This window comes from Fundulus heteroclitus, chromosome 15 (assembly GCF_011125445.2).
Source record: "Fundulus heteroclitus isolate FHET01 chromosome 15, MU-UCD_Fhet_4.1, whole genome shotgun sequence".
Lineage (NCBI taxonomy): Eukaryota > Metazoa > Chordata > Actinopteri > Cyprinodontiformes > Fundulidae > Fundulus > Fundulus heteroclitus.
In genome coordinates this window covers 24337076-24354906 of record NC_046375.1, presented here as the reverse complement: position 1 = coordinate 24354906, position 17831 = coordinate 24337076, and the positions used below count along the sequence as shown (strand labels likewise).

The window sequence follows — 17831 nt, the reverse complement described above, 5'->3', positions numbered from 1 at the left end:
TCAGAAAGTCATGTACTGCAAACGAATGGGAGACATTTGAATAGCATAAAACACTGTGCAAGGAAGAAATATCTGGATTGTATTCTTTCAATTGGTCCAGTCAAAATAGTAAAGTAAATATAGAGTAGAGGATCTTAGATTTATGTGGGTGGCTCTTAAAAAAACTGTTTGTGGTCAGTCCTGTGGAGGACATGGGTAGTCCATGGCAATGCTCCCCAGTGTGCGAAATACCTGTCAGTGTTTGGGGGGGTCCCCATCTGCCGATTGTTGCGCAATACCAATCTAAATTTTCTAAATATGCAGTAGGCCTATGACATTACAATGTCAAAGTCAAAGTCAGCTTTAATGTCAGTTTTTCACTTTCACCAGACATACAAGGACTTGAGAGGACGTTCCTCATTCACCAACAGAGAAACAGATAAAGTGCACAGGCACAACAGATAAGATCAGTTCCTAATACTAAAATTGAAACATTTTTAGTATTAATTGTTGTCAACGTTACGTCTTTCTTCTGTTTTGCGCGCACATGGCTAATTTGCATACACAAGCAGGATTGGCTGGTTCCACTTGGCAAAAAACAGAACATATTTGTGAATTTTTTTTTTATTTTAAATACTGGACATGTTGAGCTTAAAAACATGTCATATTAGTGACAAAAAATATTTCATTTTTAATTTTTTTGACACAATTTAAGACCCCCTTTAAATTTTGCTTTTGAGGCTTTCAGGGGGTCTCGTGGGTTAATCGGGGGGGTCGAGCCCCCCCGGACCCCCCCCGTATTTCACACTCTGATGCTCCCTCTCCACAGAAGTAAGTCATGAATGCTTCTCTTGCATTTGGTGCATTACTGGGTCATGCACAGTAGGAACGCCTCATCTGCCAACATGATATGGAGCTGGGGTCCCCTATGGTCAGCTTTGGGTAGGTGCTGGTCAGGAGGCAGATTGAGTTTATCCTCATGCAGAGCTTGAATAAAGATTGAGTTGACCAAGATTCCACCGTCACTTGTTCTGCCGTATCCCCCAGCATCTATAACCAAAAACTTGCACCGGGCAGACACAACAGCAAGAAGGACGATGTAGTGGTCCACCTTGTAATTAAAAAAGGGGAGCCAGAGGTTGGGGTGCCTTTAACCTGACATGTTTCCCATCCAGGGCACATCAGCACAACAGGAAGTTCAACCGCTCCACAAACTCCTCCGTAGGGGATCTCCAGTCTTCTGTTCCAGGCACAGCCATGAACTCCTCCACAACTTTTGGAAATAATTTTTTTCCTTTTGCTTTTTAGTTAGTCCATCCAGCTTTTTGGTAATGTTCATTTATATAAGTACATGAGAGTGTGGAATAACTTTCTTTTTTACATTTTTGTGTGGTTGTTTTTCTAAACAAAGATGTTTGTAAGTCAGTTAGAGCACCGCTAGACCATGTGACATTGTGAAAATCTTACACACTAGGGCTTTAAGGATATTACTATTGTATAATAACCAGGAGGAAAGAATCTGGAAAGGAAAAGAAAAGATTTTGAAAAAATAGTATGACCATTTTTTTCTGAATGGCTATCTAATAGAAAAATATTTTCGTCTGTAGGGTTTGGAGAGCTCAGAAATGGAGAGATTAAGATATGAACACCACCATGCACTGCTGACTAGCTGACACACAACAACTAAGACCAGCATTCCATCCAGTCCAGAAATAACTTTGATCTAATTAAATTTAAAATCCAGTTCAATCGTTTTACTCACTGAAATCTTGTATAATCTTTCAGCAGGACAGTTTTACAGATTGCTTATAATTCTGGATTCCAAGAGGGGAACAGCCAAACACCGAGCAGCCTTCCAGCTTAGGAATAACCTTCCTGAACAGACATCATTTGGGTGAGCCACTGTTAGTGATCCTTTCTGGCTGAAAGACCTGATAGAAGCTGGAGCAGAAGCCAAGAAAATTTAAAAAAAGTAAACATCTAGTGTAAAAAAAAAAAACCCTAGTACTCCCTGTCCTGTCACATCAATCAATCAACTTTTATTTATATAGCCCTTTATAACACACAATGTGTCTAAAATCCTGTACATAAAATCAACATTATGGAAACAGAATTAAAAACATGAACATAAAAAGCAAGTACAAAATAAAATGCAAAATATGACATTATGCTACTGAATGTTAAAAGTCAGTCTGAATAACTAGGTTTTAAACATGGTGTTAAAAATGCCAAAGTCAGTAGTGGTACGAATGTCCGGAGGCAATTTGTTCTAGAGCCTGGATCAAGTGACAGAGAAGGCCCGATCACCCCAGTTTTACCAAGCTCTGAGGACTTCCAAAAAGAGCTGGTTTGTTGACCTTAAGGTCCTGGTTGGATTATGAACCAACAAGATCTCAGACAGGTATGGAAGGCAAGAGCATTAAAGGGCTTTAAAAACGAATTTTTTTAAATCAATCCTAAAAGAAAGAAAAGAAGAGAAAAAAGGACTGGGTGATGTGCTGTCGTCGGGGAATGTTGGTTGAAAAGTGGGCAGCGGCATTTTTAACCAACTAAAGACATTTGATTAATGACTTGGAGACACCAAAAATGAGTCTGGTGCAATAGTCAATAGTTTTCTCTAGATCAGTACAATTTAAAAAGGGTTTTGACCTTTGTTAAAAGATGTGATTGATCAAAACTAGTCCTGACCACACTGTCAATTTGTTGTCAAATCTCAAATGGTTGTCAAAGATGACTCCAAGGTTCTTTACAGCTGCTTTAGATCTAGAAGTTAGAAAACTAAAATCAGAATTTTGTCAGCTAAATCTGCTTTAGCTGTAGTGTCAGAAAGGTCAATCAGAGACCTCAAGCTTAAGCTTTTTTCATGATCTTGGCATTAGTGCTTGTCCGAATCACCCTTTGACACACCTGTACAGCCCCCCCCCCACCCCCGTTTCTCATCAACCGTCATCAGGTCCACCTGCACCTCTGACAATATAACCAGCTCTCAGACCAGTCACTAGTGCCAGATTATTACGAGCCGTTGATGCGTTTAATCCAGCGTCCTGAATCCTGTGTGCCTGCTAGACTGTTTCCCAAACTGTTTCTGTCTTCTAACCCTCTGAGCCTGCCTAGCCCATCAGACCTGATCATTGTGCTGTCTGGATTGCTGACCTATATCTGTGCCCTCACTCTACCACCGGACAAAATTACTTTAAATCAGAAATTCCCAAGAACATACTTAGCTTATTTCTTCTTAATATTAAAAACAATTGTCATAAGTTGTGGTTGTGAACCCGAATTCAGCCACACACAGAACTTCATCTTAAGAAGTTTATTGAAGGAGATGGGTGCTGAAAAACGAAACCAGAGAACTGCACCAGATAGGAGCAGGAGCTGGCGGTCAAGGATGAGCTGATGGCCGAAGGGTGCAGCTCAGAGCGGAACAGCATGGGGTGGAGGAAACCAGGGAACAACCAGGGCAGGCAGACCAGCCGTTTGAGACTGCGTGGAAGCCGGTAGCTCAGCAAGAAGGAGACACGGGCACTTGGAGAGTCTGTTAGCAGGTCACGGTGAGTGAGACAGGGTGAGAAGAGAAGACATTCCGGAGGAGATAGGGTGACTGAGGAGGGTTTATGAAGGCTGGTGGACAGGTGGATTGAGTCAACTTAATTAGGAGCAACAGGTGGAAGTAATCAAGGGTGGAGTAATGACATGAGGTTACTGGGCTGGATGAGTTGTGGAAAAGTCAGAAAAATGCCAAAGTAAAACAAGCAAAAACTGAGCCCTGACAACAGTTAAGTCTTTCTGTATGTTTGTTAATTTATGAACGAAGTTTAGTCAAGGATATACTTAGCTTATTTCTTTTGTCAAGATGTAGCTTGTAGGCTGCATGCTGAGCCTCCCTGCCTCTCTCCCTTCCCTGTGCAGCCTGATTGGTTCCACCTGTCAGGCTGCAATTATCTCTGATTTGTTTCCACCTGTTGTCACCACTATATGTACCCACCTCAGTCTGTTCTCGTTGCCGGTCCATAGTGTTCAACTCCTGCTCAGTCTCAGCCAGTACTCCTGTGTCAGCTTTGTTTTTGCTCAGTCACAGCCAGAGACTTTATTTCAGCTCTGTTCCTGCTCAGTCAGCCAGAGACTTTTCTTCAGCTCTGTTTTTGCTCAGTCACAGTCAGAGACTTTATTTCAGCTCTGTTTTTGCTCAGTCATAGCCAGAGACTCTTCTTCAGCTCTGTTCCAGTTCAGTCACAGCCTGAAGCTCCGTTCCGGCCTTGGCTCCAGTCATCGGCTCTGCCTCGGCTCCAGTCCTCGGCGCGGCCTCAGCTTCAGTCATCGGTGCTGCCTCAGCTCCCAGTCTTCAGCTCTGTCACTCTGTCTCGGCTTCCAGTCTTCGGCTCTGTCACTCTGTCTCGGCTTCCAGTCTTCGGCTCAGGCAATCCGCCCAGATCTCCAACCACCCGCTCCGACGCTCTGCTTCTCATTTCCTGCGTCTCGTCTTGGTCTTCTGTGAAGTCATCAGGTCCTGGTCAGTTTCTCTCCGCTCTACTCCTGTCAGCCAGCTTCTGCACCCAACAACTCTGCCTGGAAAAGGACTTTGGTTTTTTCATGTCATTCCACACCCAACTGTAAAATAAACTCTCTTAATATCCAACCCTGTGTGTGCGAGCTATGTCCGGGTTCATCCTAAAAAAATATCATGACACCTTTGTTTTTCTTTTCCTATGTCTGTAATGTTTTTCTGTTCATGTACAGCACTTTGAATCGTCTTCTTACTAAAAAGTGCCATATGAATAAACTTGCTTTGCATTGGCAATATTTTATCCTGCTTTGTAATCCATGATGGAATAAATTTGCCATGTGGAAATGGAGTGGCTGCCCTCTTTGCTCTCTGTAAGGTTGCTTTATGCTTGACCCATGTACGTTCCATGAAATGTTCCACAACGTCTGCAGCATTTATGCGGGTCTTCCTCTGAAGTTGAACTTTTCTCCTAGACTCTAGAGGGTAGCGTTCTGCTCCTAGGCCAGGCGCACTACATCCCACAACAAGAAAACACAGTTGATTCTAACATTTTAAAGTCTTTTACTTTCTTCCAAGAATAACGATGATTTCTGTCCAGGAATTGTAAACAACTTATTGTTCACAGTGATCTTGTTGGGCTGAATCATAAATATGTCTATACTTACAAACCTCTACCATAAGGGGCGATTGCTCGTCCACTATGTTTTTCCACATGGAACTGTCCACATAGTTAGAATTTTTCCCAGATGCTCAGAGCGGAAACTTTTGTTCACGTGGAGGGGTGTGGACTTGATTTATCACTATTCTCCTGTGTTAGAGGAAGGATTAAAGAAGCTGGAGGTATGATGATTTGTGTGGAGATGAACCCAGAGTCAGCCAGACGCAGTAGTAATCCTTTTTGTGGTGTTTATTGAAGGAAAGGTGAGGGAATAAAACAGGCAAAACAGACCGGATCCAGGCTGATGGTAATCCATACATCAAACGACTGGACAAACTCAAAAAACAAAGAACAGGTCAGACTCGACAAAAATGCAGGAAGGCTCTTACCAAAGGAACAACGAAATGATTGTGAAGTCCCGGCAACAAACAGAAAACTAAGAGGGGTTTAAATAGGCGGGCAGACACAGTAGCAGGGAGGGACTAATTAACCAAAACCAGGTGGAAATAATTAAGGGAGCAAACAGGACAAGTCTAAGAATACAAATAAACCTAAGCAGAACAAACTAAAGACAGAAATCAAAACAGCAAGATAATCAAAGACAGGAGAAAAACAAAAACATAAACCAGAACTATAATCGGAATATTACAGGAGGAGGATAATAGAACTGCATTAAAAACATTTTACCATCATCCAGCATATCCTGTGGTTCTGAAGTCAACCACCAGAGGTCAGTCGGATCCCAGTCAGGGAATGCTTCTGTGCCCATCCTCGTCAGGTTGAACGTCCCTGGCCCTGTTCCTGTCTCCGAGAGTCCGGCTGACCCTCCTGTCTCTGAGGGTGCAGCTGATGGTCCTGTCTCCAAGGGTTCAGTCCAAATGGATCAACCTCCAGCTTTCATCCCTGAAATGGTCAACGAGGACACTCAGGCTGGCCTGCCAGCTGTCGCTGAGGTTCACAGAGAGTTCACCAATGACATCAGCACCCAGGGCCTTGTTGAGGCGCTAAGCACCCGTTTTCTTTGCCCGCCAAGTTCCAGGTCTGTTGCAGGGTGTTCTTCACGGGTGCTCATGTGAGTCATCAACACACGCCAAGGGTCCTGCTCCATCACCCAAGCTACATCTAGGAAGGCCTCCAGGGACTCTGCTACACCAGGGTTTGCCTCCGGGACACCCACCTTAGGTTCTGCTACACCGGAGTCTGCCTCCGGGATGCCCGCCAGAGACATTTAGTTCGCCCTTTTTGGGGTTATTTTAGTTTTTCCTCTTTGGATTTTTGGACTCTGCCCTGGGCCCCCTCCTCCTGTCCTGTCTGAGTTGTTTTTGGACTTTTGGGTGTTTTTTCTTGTTTAGGGTGTCTAGTATCCGCCCTTGAAGAGGGGTACTGTCATGATTTAGGGTGAAATTTCAGCTGTCACCTCACAGCCACAGAAAATCCTAAAATTAGCTTGGTCCACTTCTCAGGCACTAGTCATTGGCACAGACCAGTTCCACCTGCTGTCACTAATGGTTCCAACTCTGCTGATCTGTTCCCCTGCCTTCATATAGCTGCCTCACCTACACACTCAGATCGTCACATCACCTCACTTGTGCTCTGACGCCGTTGGGTTTTTAGTTTTTGTGTGCTCCACCTGCATCTGGTCAAGTCTGGTTCCACCTGCATCTCAATTCTGGCTCTGTCAGCAACTCCTGGTCTGTCTATATTGAACATTTTTCAATAAACCCTTTTTTAACGTAACTTTGTGTTTGGCTGAATTTCAGGTTCACACCTACAAATCGTTACACAAACTAAATATTTAGCTCAGACCTAAATGGTTAGTTAGCAAACTGTATTGCAGATAACTAAATATTTAACTCGGATCTAAATGTTTTGCCGATATGCAAATTAACTTACTGATTAGTGGAAGTGGACTATCAAAACACAAGTGACACAAAAAGCTGACGGGGATAGGGTGAAATTGATATGACCTCAGGAGAAAATAAAACATAAAAAAATAAGCTTGTCTATCTTGCAATTGAAATAATACCACTAATGGAAGCATTCGTTAGAGCATGGGATCACAATCATTATGCTTTATTCTTTGTCATACGGGTGAAAATAAACCCGTATGACAAAGAATAATATATATGTTATATGTCAGGGCTATATATATGTTATTTATATATATATATATATATATATATATATATATATATATATATATATATATATATATATATATATATATATATATATATATATATATATATATATACATTCAGCTTGATTAAAAGCAGAACTCACAATATACTCAAGGGGGATCTGTCACAGGAATCAGGTAAAATATGCTACACCATTAATTTGAAAAGAAATTAACTATCCAGCCACTCATTAAGAAATTTGTTGATTTTTTAATAACTATGATTTATTCAAACAAAAAACTCATAATAATACAAAATAACAATAGTTATTTGGATAAATAGCTCGATAACCAAAAATCCTTCAAAAACTAAATATGTTTAAATCAAATTACTCTATAATTAGTTTATATCAGTTTATATTATATATAGTTTATATTAGTTTATATCAGCAAAGAACCTAAATAAATGAAAGTCCAAATTTTTTTCTTTTTATTTTTAAGAATAATGTCCGTAATAGAGTTCCATATCCTCCAAAACCAAAACAAAGCCCTGGAAACGTTTTCCCGTTTATGTCCAAAGTCCCGTTCCAAAATGAAATATCCAAACGTCAAAAAAAAAGTTGTTTGGTTTCTGCAATACCTCTCCACAGACGCATGGCTCAACACAGGAGAGCTACCTCCTCAGGACAGGACTCTGCTGTCCACCTACACCTTAAGGACAAAGGACACTCTTTTGAGGACCAAAATGTTAACATTTTGGACAAAGAAGACAGATGGTTTGAAAGGGGTGTGAAGGAAGCCATCTATGTCAAGAGAGAAAAAACAACTTTGAACAGAGGAGGAGGCCTTAGGTTTCAACTCTCAAAAATTTACAACACAGCTATAGGATTAATTCCGGCCAACCATCACCTTAACTCTCACCCTCATTCAGGTGATTAAAACATTGTTCCTTTAAGCCAAGCCAATAACGACCCTAACGACTCCTCGTTACAGAGGAGTGGACCAGTTTCGGTTCAATCTGCTGGCTTAATGGCTTTAACGACCGCCCATTACTAAGGGGTGGTCCTGTTTCGGTTGAATTTGCATGTTATCTAAGCCATTACAAGGCCTTTGTTTTGTAATGGTATAAAGCTTGTTACTCCACATTATTCCAGACTTTTTGAATTGAGAAAGCTTCCTGGAGAGGAAGCGAAACGTCTTCAACTACGGAAAACAAGTCCAGTTGCTTTGTTTTTTACCTTTTTTTGGAATGACCATGACCTGGATGACTGAGAATCTTTGAGCATTGCCTCAATCTCTTCTTTTATTATTTGCCGCTTGAAAGGAGACACCCGGTAAACTCTGCAGTGAATGGGTATTTCATCTGTGGTTATTATTCTGTGCTCTTCCACAGGTGTTCTACCCAATGTCCCCGAGCATACAGATGGCCAGGCTTTCATAAGCTTCTGGACTTCTGGTGGATGTTGTGTCTGCATGAACTACGACTCTGTGTTAGGTACTTTGTCCTCTTCCATGGGCAGAGCCAGGATCAGATAAAGTGGAGAATGACAAGCATGCATGTGGCAGCGGCTGAGGATGAAAAAGAATAAAAGGTATAACATTTTGACCCTTTTACCCCATAGGTGTGGTCCCCTAGGTTGATAATGGCAGAGGTTTTGGACAAAAAATCGAGACCCAGAATGATGGGAAAGGTGAGGTTAGTATCCTCCACCACAAAGGTCTCTAAAGACCACATCATCCCATGCCAACCATAAATGATTGTTGCTTTCCCCAAAGCGCTATAGGTTTTGCCATTGTAAGTGCACACTTCTGGTTGTCAGCAGGCTTTAAAACCTCCCCTTCTCAAGCAATTATTTTCCACTGACTATTTCTCATCAGGGAATAGGTGGAAGCTGTATCCAGTACAGCATTATACATCCTGCCGCGCACCTCTATGGGAACATGAAGGAGGGAGGATGCAGGGCCTCGCTGAACAACAGATAAAGAGTCGGCTGGCTTTCTGGGATTCCCCTTAGGTCTTGCTTGGCCTTTTTCTTTGGCTTTTTGCTGATCCACTTTCCCCCGGTAGATTCTAACACCAGCACAGTTTTTTTCGACCTGGGATCCCACCTTTATTAGTTGATCCATAGAGTTGACTGTGCCACAAAGATAGCCTCCTTCTTACAAGCTCTGTCTCACTGATGTCTGGCTTGCATCTTAAACACAGTGCTTGATACTCAAAGGCAAAGTCTCTCAGACATTGCTCTGGCAACTGGACCATATCTCTTAACTTCTCTTCCACCTCTGTCAGATAGTCTGGGGGTAGAAAGGCAGCACAAAAGGCATTTTTAAATTCAATCCAGTTGTTTTTAGCCACACTCCACCAGCACCGAGCAGAGCCTTTTAAGACAGCTGTTAAGGCTCCCAATAATTCAGGATCAGATAGGGGCCTTACTGTTAGAAATGTCTCACACTAATCGATGAAATTTAAGACATCAGAAATTTCTCCTGCACCCTCAAATGTCGGGAACTTCATGTGCACAGGGGGCTTGGAATAAACTACAGATGTTCTGCTTGACGAAGGAACTGTCAGGTGGGAGGACGATGCCGGGAGGTCTACGAACCCATAGTTTGTTGATGGCCTGACCGGAACCGATCCTGGAGGGATGTATGCAGTCGTTTGATCCATCCTTTGAGGGTGTAAAGGTCCGAAGCTTCCTTGTGGTACTCTTTGTACAGGTAGGGCTAAAGATGGAGATTATGTTCCAGGGAAAGTATGTTTCATGATAGAAGAGAGATCAACAGATGGCACAGGGAGACTTGGTCTGACACTATAAAGGGAATGAATAGCTGTAGAGAGTCTAGCGCGCTTCAACCTCTCTATTTCAGCCTTCCACTTCTCATCTCGTCGCAGCAAACAGTTGTTGTAACAGTATTATTGGCCTAATTCTGCTTCTTTAATAAAGGCCCATTTTTGCCACAGTTTAAGATTTGACAATAAATGAGAAAAGCATTGATCAGAGGTAAAACATTGTAATATGCATATTTAATTCATAGAAATTAAATATGGAGACAGAGTTTACATTACAATTAACAGATGATTTCACAGCACGATGTAGAAGTCTGTCTGACAGTCACAACTCTGAACAAATTTTTTAAAGGGTAGGACACTCCTATGTGTTCTTCGGAGGAGGGAGAAATCTGTTTCGGACAAAGGAACTCTCTTTCTGATCCCCCCACCCCCCACCCCGGCTGTGTTCATGCATTGCTCCAGGGCCTCAACCTTTCTATCTACAGTATACATGTCCTGATGTTTTGCACCCTATTCAAAGCACTGTCTTCTGACGCCCGGAAATCTTCTTCCAGTGAGCTAATCCTAATCCCCATGTTGGTTAAATCATTCCTAATACAATGAATGTCTGACCCATTAATATTTTCTTTCTCGTCATCTTCTCTTTCTTCAACTTCATTATCTGATACGTAAAGGGAGCTAATCAGAGAAGTTATTTCCTCTACCGGATTTCGCCTTGTAACCCAGGCTTTTTTCCCTCTGTTGCTAATTGCCTCTTCCTGATCTACAAAAAGTCCTACTCCCTTTTCTTCCTCATTCTGATCAGTATCTCCTTCCTCAGCATGTTGTGATTGAGAAGTGATGTTATCCATCTTGAACAGTAAAAAAACACTCAAAACAAATAAATTCAAATCTACAACAGGATTATCTTAACTGTATCATTTAATGTAACACAAAATCTGAAATTATATTATCCTGGGCCCCATACTGGCCACCATTTTGTAACATTCAGCTTGATTAAAAGCAGAACTCACAATATACTTAAGGGGGATCTGTCACAGGAATCAGGTAAAATATGCTACACCATTAATTTGAAAACAAATTAACTATCCAGCCACTCATTAAGAAATTTGTTGATTTTTAATAATGATTTGTTTAAACAAAAAAACTCATAATAATACAAAATAACAATAGTTATTTGGATAAATAGCTTGATAACCAAAATCCTTCAAAAAATAAATATGTTTAAATCAAATTACTCAGTTTTATGTTGCAAAGAACCTAAATAAATGAACCTAAATAAATGAAAGTCCAAAATTTACCGTTCTTTTTATTTTTAACAGTAATGTCCATAATGTAGTTCCATTTCCTCCAAAACCAAAACAAAGCCCTGGAAACGTTTTCCCTTTTATGTCCAAAGTCCCGTTCCAAAATGAAATATCCAAACGTCAAAAAAAAAAACTCCAAGAAAGATAAGAAAAAAGAGTGGTACCAACACCCCCCCCAAAAAAATAAAAATAAAGTCCTGATCTCACCGGGAGTGCCTTTCTTTCCCCTCGGCGGCGTCCTCTTGCACCGGGCGGCGTCCTCTGGGTCCAAACTACGATCAGGTTTGTACATGCACGTTTCTGTGGCGCTGGGACAAACTTTGATTTCTGTTTTCCATCTTTCCTTTGATTTTTAACTCATTTTAAACATTCAATCAAAACAAAATCTCCCGCTGCACAGATCTGACAGTGTGCGTCTTTTCTCACCTGTCCAGCCGCCCAGCGCCGACGCACACGCCCCTTTTTATTCACTAATTACATCCACACCTAAAAACCACCATGCTACTGCCCAACATCAGTTTTAACCAGTGGAGATTCAAAATAGTTTTATTAATAGTGTTCTACCAAACAGTTGGTTACCTTTGAACTTTAATATAGTTATACAAAAAAACAACATAGTGGTTTTTTATATATATATATATATATATATATATATATATATATATAATTTTGTAAGATGCATAATTCAGATAGTTCATAAATCATATACTTGCCAGTAAAGATGCCAGCTATTTAAGAGAAATATAGAAAATGTAAGATTCAATCATAAATCAGTGACAACTGTTATTTGTCTTCTCTGCAGGGTAGCCTAGTATTATCAGTAGGAGCTGGAACACCATGGTTATTCAACATTAATTGCATCATCACTTCCCAAATTTAGACATTAGTACAAAACCTAAAGCTGCTAAACCTGTAGTTACACACACTCCAAGTCCTACATTTCCATATGCTGTGAACTGTGTCTCTTCCTTCCCCCAAGAAAAATGGCATCCAGTTTGAACAAAAGAATTAAACATTGCCGCCCTTCTACTAGCGATTTCTAGAGCAATATCTGGATCCTCCCTCAGAAGACGTATCACCTCTTCTTTGATGGCGTTACCAGCTTTTGTGAACTTCTCATCTGTGTAGAAGCTCCCCCCATTTCTCTGAACCATCGAATTGATTTTCTTTAACAGCTCTCTGACTTGTGATGGATCTTGCTCTCTGTTGTTCAAGACGTGATATCCTCCCCCACACTGATTGATGAAGGTGCAGAGATCTGAACTTTGAGCAAGTATGCTATCTATGGAGATCCCATCTGCCTCCAGGTCATCTCCATGAGTGAACAGGGCCATGGTGTAACGCGCTGCTTGCTCCCCAAACATCTTTGAGATGATTTCGACTGATTTTTGTTCTTCTTCTGTGAATCTGTTCAGCTGGATCACGATCAGGAACACATGAGGACCAGGACAGGACAAGGAGATACATCTAGCAATCTCTGTCTTCAACTGATCTGTAGGTGTCCTGGTATCAAACAGCCCTGGGGTATCAACCACACTCAGAGTGTGACCATCAAACTCTGCTGTTTCCCTCTGACACTTTGATGTCAGTGATTTAGCAGATGTTTTGGACTCAAAAGCCTTCCTTCCCAGAATAGTGTTTCCTGAAGCGCTCTTCCCAGCTCCGGTTTTACCAATAACCACAATCCTGATTTCAGAGTCATTTGTCTCTGATGGGAGATACAACATATCTTTTGGTTAGAATGATCAACAGTTGCCAGTTTTACAAATATGTAATAAAAAAGCTATATAGAATGCTTAAAGTCTTATTATTCTTTTGCTCATTTAAAATATGTGTTTGCCTCTTATTTAACTTTTTTTCTGAAGAACAGGTACTCTGCTGTGACATCAGGTATAATAATAATAAACAAATGAGTACATTAATAAAACACAAGACAGGGCAAAGATTAAGCAATAATAGAAAAATCCAAACATTAAAGATATGAATCGACAATTAACAGATATTGCACCAATTCAGTTTTGTGAACTTTGCTCCTCATTCGTCACCCACACATAAATGTAACCTTTACTGGAGAGATGTATCTAAATCTAAACCAAAATAAAAGTTGTTAAAGATCTTACCAGGAAAAGCATGTTTGCTAGCCATGTTTGCCTTACAGTGTCAGAGAGATTATTGACTTCTTCTTCATCTTTAAATTTTTCTTAATTATATTCTACCTAAGGTCCACACCCTCTGGACTTGCGACTTCCTGTAAAACCAGATTGGTTCAGAGTTCTTCCCCTTTTATTATAAATATGGCGAGACATTACATAACTGCAGTAAATTATGTTATTGTTCCCTGTACTTCAGCTTTATCCAAAGATTTGCATTAGAGAAACAAGATGTACAGAGATTAGACAGAAACAAACAACACAACAGCTTGTTTAGAAAGCCTAGTATACAGTGTTTATGAACTTTTTATGTGTTCATGAAGTTAAGATAGCCACACTTTTATATTTCTTAGTCTTATTTCTTTGCTCATTTCTGTTAGATATCATGAGATTACAGAACTGCAAAGGCAGTTACCAAAGAAATCAAAGATAGACAGACTCAGATAGTAGTAGTTATTTGTGGGTGGGAGGGGGGTTCTGGTTTACTTCAGGTCATGTTGGGTCCATCGCTGGGGGCTTGTCCCGTGGACCCACAGGACAAGCTAAGAATGTTCCGAAGGGGATCACTGGGAACGTCTGGAAACGTGGAAGGCGAAGTCACACTCTGAAGGCAAACAGCGAAAAGTTAGTTCAGAAGCAGAGAACGAGGGGCAACTAACGAGGCGTGAGGCTTACAATGTAGGCGTAAGGAATCCGCCAGAGGGAAGGAGGTGAGCGGGCTCTGCGAAAGGTCTACCTGAGGTGGAAGGGCTGCCTGAGGCGGGGACGTCAGGGCTGCAGCAGAGAAGGTGACTGCGAGGCAGGGAGGCTGAGTGATGGAAGGTAAGCAGGGGAGACTCTGAAAAGTGCGGCTGGCTGGCTGCCAGGTGGAGGTCACTGGAGACTGACTTGGAAATTCGTTAGGAGTACTGCAGAGCAGGATCCAGAGCTGATCCAACCTGGAGCACAAGAGACAAAGGTAAGCACAAGGAACGAGGGATGTCATAAGACGAAGGCCGAATGAGTCATACCACTTGGGTAAACACTCTGGCAGTGTAGTGCTGGCAGCTGTCCTCCTTGATGAACCGGCCATGGGCCGCGTAATGCCGAACACCTGCGGCTCAGCATCTCCCCGCTCATCAGCAGCCACCTGTGGGAAGAGAGGGGGGAAAATAGAGGCATCCTGACCCTCACTCATATGGAATAACAATGTTTTTGTGTTTCTCTGTTTTGTCATTTGTGTTGAACTCAATGTTTCCTTTGCTAGTTTTGTTGACGGACTTAACAAATGCCCAGTTAGGATGACCACATGCCAATCAGTTCTGTTTTCGGTACAAAGCCCAGAATGAAACTGTTCTGAGCCTTTAAACATGAATATCTAATCTTACAATCAGTGACGGACTGGGATTAAAAAACGGCCCTGGCATTTTCACCGACCGACCGAGCGGGGGGGCGGAGTTGGTGGAGACGACAAGTTTTGCGCGGAAGCGGCCGCCTCGCCAAGACAGCGCTGCGGGAAACCCTGCATTTGGCTTATTAGTGGGCCGAGAGATAATATACACACCCGAAGATCAGGCCGCCTCGTCATTGGCCGGCCCACGACGGCCCGCGGCCCTTCTGGCATCTGCCCAAATGCCAGACCGTCCAGTCCGTCACTGCTTACAATTAATGAGCAGCTGTTGCTTAGCTTTCCTCAAAATGTTTCAACACCTATCCAGTTGTCTTTAACAATGCTTGCACTTGGGCAACCTGTAATACGAGCACTGCTGTCTTTTTGCACATGGAGGCCCATCCTCCTAGGTGCATTCCAAGTCAGATGCAAATCAATGACACACCCGTTACTGTCCTGGGTCATTAGAGGCTATTGCTTAGCGTCAGTTCTGACTCATGGTGAGACTAATTACGTCTCCAGTGTGTACAGTATGTACACCAACCTCTAACCTCTGGGGAGTTAGAAGCGCAGTCCTCCCTGTCTGTTCACGGTTGGCTTTTCTCTTTTGCCAAATATGGCTTCTTTCATCCCTCTTTCAAACCATCTGTTTTCTCTGTCCAAAATCTGGACATCATCATCGCCAAGTGTGTCATTTGTTCTTGAGGTGCAAGTGGGATGTACATCTTTCCCTTAGCAGCTGGCTCTTCTGTGGTATGCCATGCATTTATGTAGTTTTTGTTTGGTTTCTACGATTCTGTGCAGTCCTCGCTGCATTGGACCACATACACAACACCCCTTAGTTTTGTTTTTGGGTTGTTCTGTCTTTGGGATGAACTGTTTTATGTCATAGAGTGATATTAGGTTTGAAATATATGTTATGTTGTATTTTGAGAAGGTTCTCCTTAAGTTCCTTTGTTTATCCTCTGTAACAGAGAGAATGTTGTCCAAGCAATAACTGAGAATTTTGATAACAGAGAGCTTGTGTTTCAGTGGATGATGTGAATAAAAAAAACAGATTTCGATTAATATCGCCATTTTGATCCACGTTAGTGATGGAAATTCCAGCTTTTGTTAGAGAGCCGAGTCTTTTGAATGAGCTTACTAAAAAACCGGGCTCTTTTGGCTCCCAAGGGGCTCCTCTGATTTTGTTGCATAAATTAATAAAGTACGTGCACAATTAATTATTAACAGAAAAACGAAATTATATCAAATATTAATTTATATGACATAGCACAAAAAACAGCAGCTTCCAAAAATCAGGAGAAAAGAGTGCTACAAATAAATTATAAAATACAACTAAAAGTAAGGACCCATAAGAAAAAACAAAAAGATTCAATCATGTATATTGTTGATACATTTTCAACTTAAGCAGAAACATACATCAACAAAACATCAATCAAAATATAAATTAAAATGTGGGAAAACGATAAAGCAGCCATCTGCCCTGTTTTGGAGAAGATTCTCTGAGGTGACAGATATTGCTACAATGCAGAGTCGATGTGCCATCACATGTGAAAGAAGTGGTTAGACCACACATTTAATTCTCCCACCAACTCAGTAGGTCTGTACTTTTCTTACAGTTCTGTTCATTCATCGCCTTAGTGATCACGTCGACTGCCGCCGGCAGTCTCATCAAGGCCATGTTGACCGCCAGCAGCTTCTGAAGGTGCTGATACATTAGATATCTTCCAAGACCAAAAAAAAGGAATCCAAGTATTGTAAATCCGAATAAATTGACAAAATGGAAATGCTTCAGCGTTTGCCATGAGAAGTGCTGTCTGAATGGTGCAGTGAGTAGAGAAGGAGGTAGGAAAAGGAGTGTGTATGCTTCCTTTCATAGTCCCATTAGCATAGGAACCTTGCGAGGTCCCTTACCTTGGAGGGAGTGGTGACCTAGTGGTTAGAGCAGTGTGCTTGCACTCTGAGAAGGTTGCAAGCAGTGTCCGAAATTAACTTTGTTATTCACCGGCCAAGTTGGCCGGTAGATGTAAAAATCAACCGGCCAGGCATATTTTTTACCGGCCAAAATATTAATTTTGACCAGACCTCAACTTTTATAAAAATTAAGAGTGAAATTATGTTAATTATGGGGGGCGTGGTTGGGGGCGTGGCTGACTGGAACCTGGAAGAGAAATCTTTGTTTCCTGAATTAAAAAAATATATATATTGTAGTTGATTATAAAAGACACAATATGAATTATCAGATTCACATCCAGCCGATAAAAAACACTACAGATTATCATTATTCTATCCATGTTGGCCTTATTTGTGAATGAGGCAGAGTTTCATCAAGCCTGTACGGTCAGTGGGGGTTCTAGACCAAATTTAGCAGGGTGGGTCAGGGTGGGGCCAGTGTTTTTTCACAGGGGCACAGAACAAAAGATTGGGGGGGGGGGGGGGGGGGACTTAACAGGTCAACATTTCATCGTTTAAAATATTAAGTAAGCCAAAGAGCCAATTGTGGCTCTGGAACTGCAGGTTGCAGACCCCTGATCTTTTCTCAATACAGCGGGAGCTTAACGTGAAACAGCTTGATTTTAATTATTGTTATTTTTTTATATTTATTTTTTAATTATTTTGTTATTTTATTATTGGGTAAAACCATAAACGAAAAAAATGCAACTGATCCAAATGACCAGTCAGTCACATTATCTTTGTCAGCATTTATCATCCTAAGAAATTTAACATCATGTTTTTAGTACAGGGGCCATAACAGGGGCCAGGAACAGTTCTACATGGGCATAGGCCCCTGTTGGCCCCTGTCCAGAACCGCCCCTGTGTATGGTTCAAAATTTTCCCCTCAGCTGCAACACTTAAAGCACTCAGGGTTCACGCTGCGTCTTTACGCTGATCTCGCTGCTGGATTTTACCCTCGTGCGCTGCGCCCCCGATGTTACAGGTTACATGTAACG

The 17831-nt window shown here is 41.7% G+C and overlaps 1 protein-coding gene across 1 annotated transcript; it reads right to left on the bottom strand.

Moving 5' to 3' along the window:
- Positions 1 to 8738: 8738 nt before the first annotated feature.
- On the bottom strand, positions 8739 to 13085 carry LOC118566211 (GTPase IMAP family member 9-like). Its single transcript, XM_036147634.1, has 2 exons — positions 12373 to 13085; positions 8739 to 8829 (listed from the first exon to the last, which is right to left on the bottom strand). Exons 1-2 carry the CDS (start codon positions 13083 to 13085, stop codon positions 8739 to 8741), a joined length of 804 nt encoding a protein of 267 aa, XP_036003527.1.
- Between the last annotated feature and the right edge of the window lie 4746 nt (positions 13086 to 17831).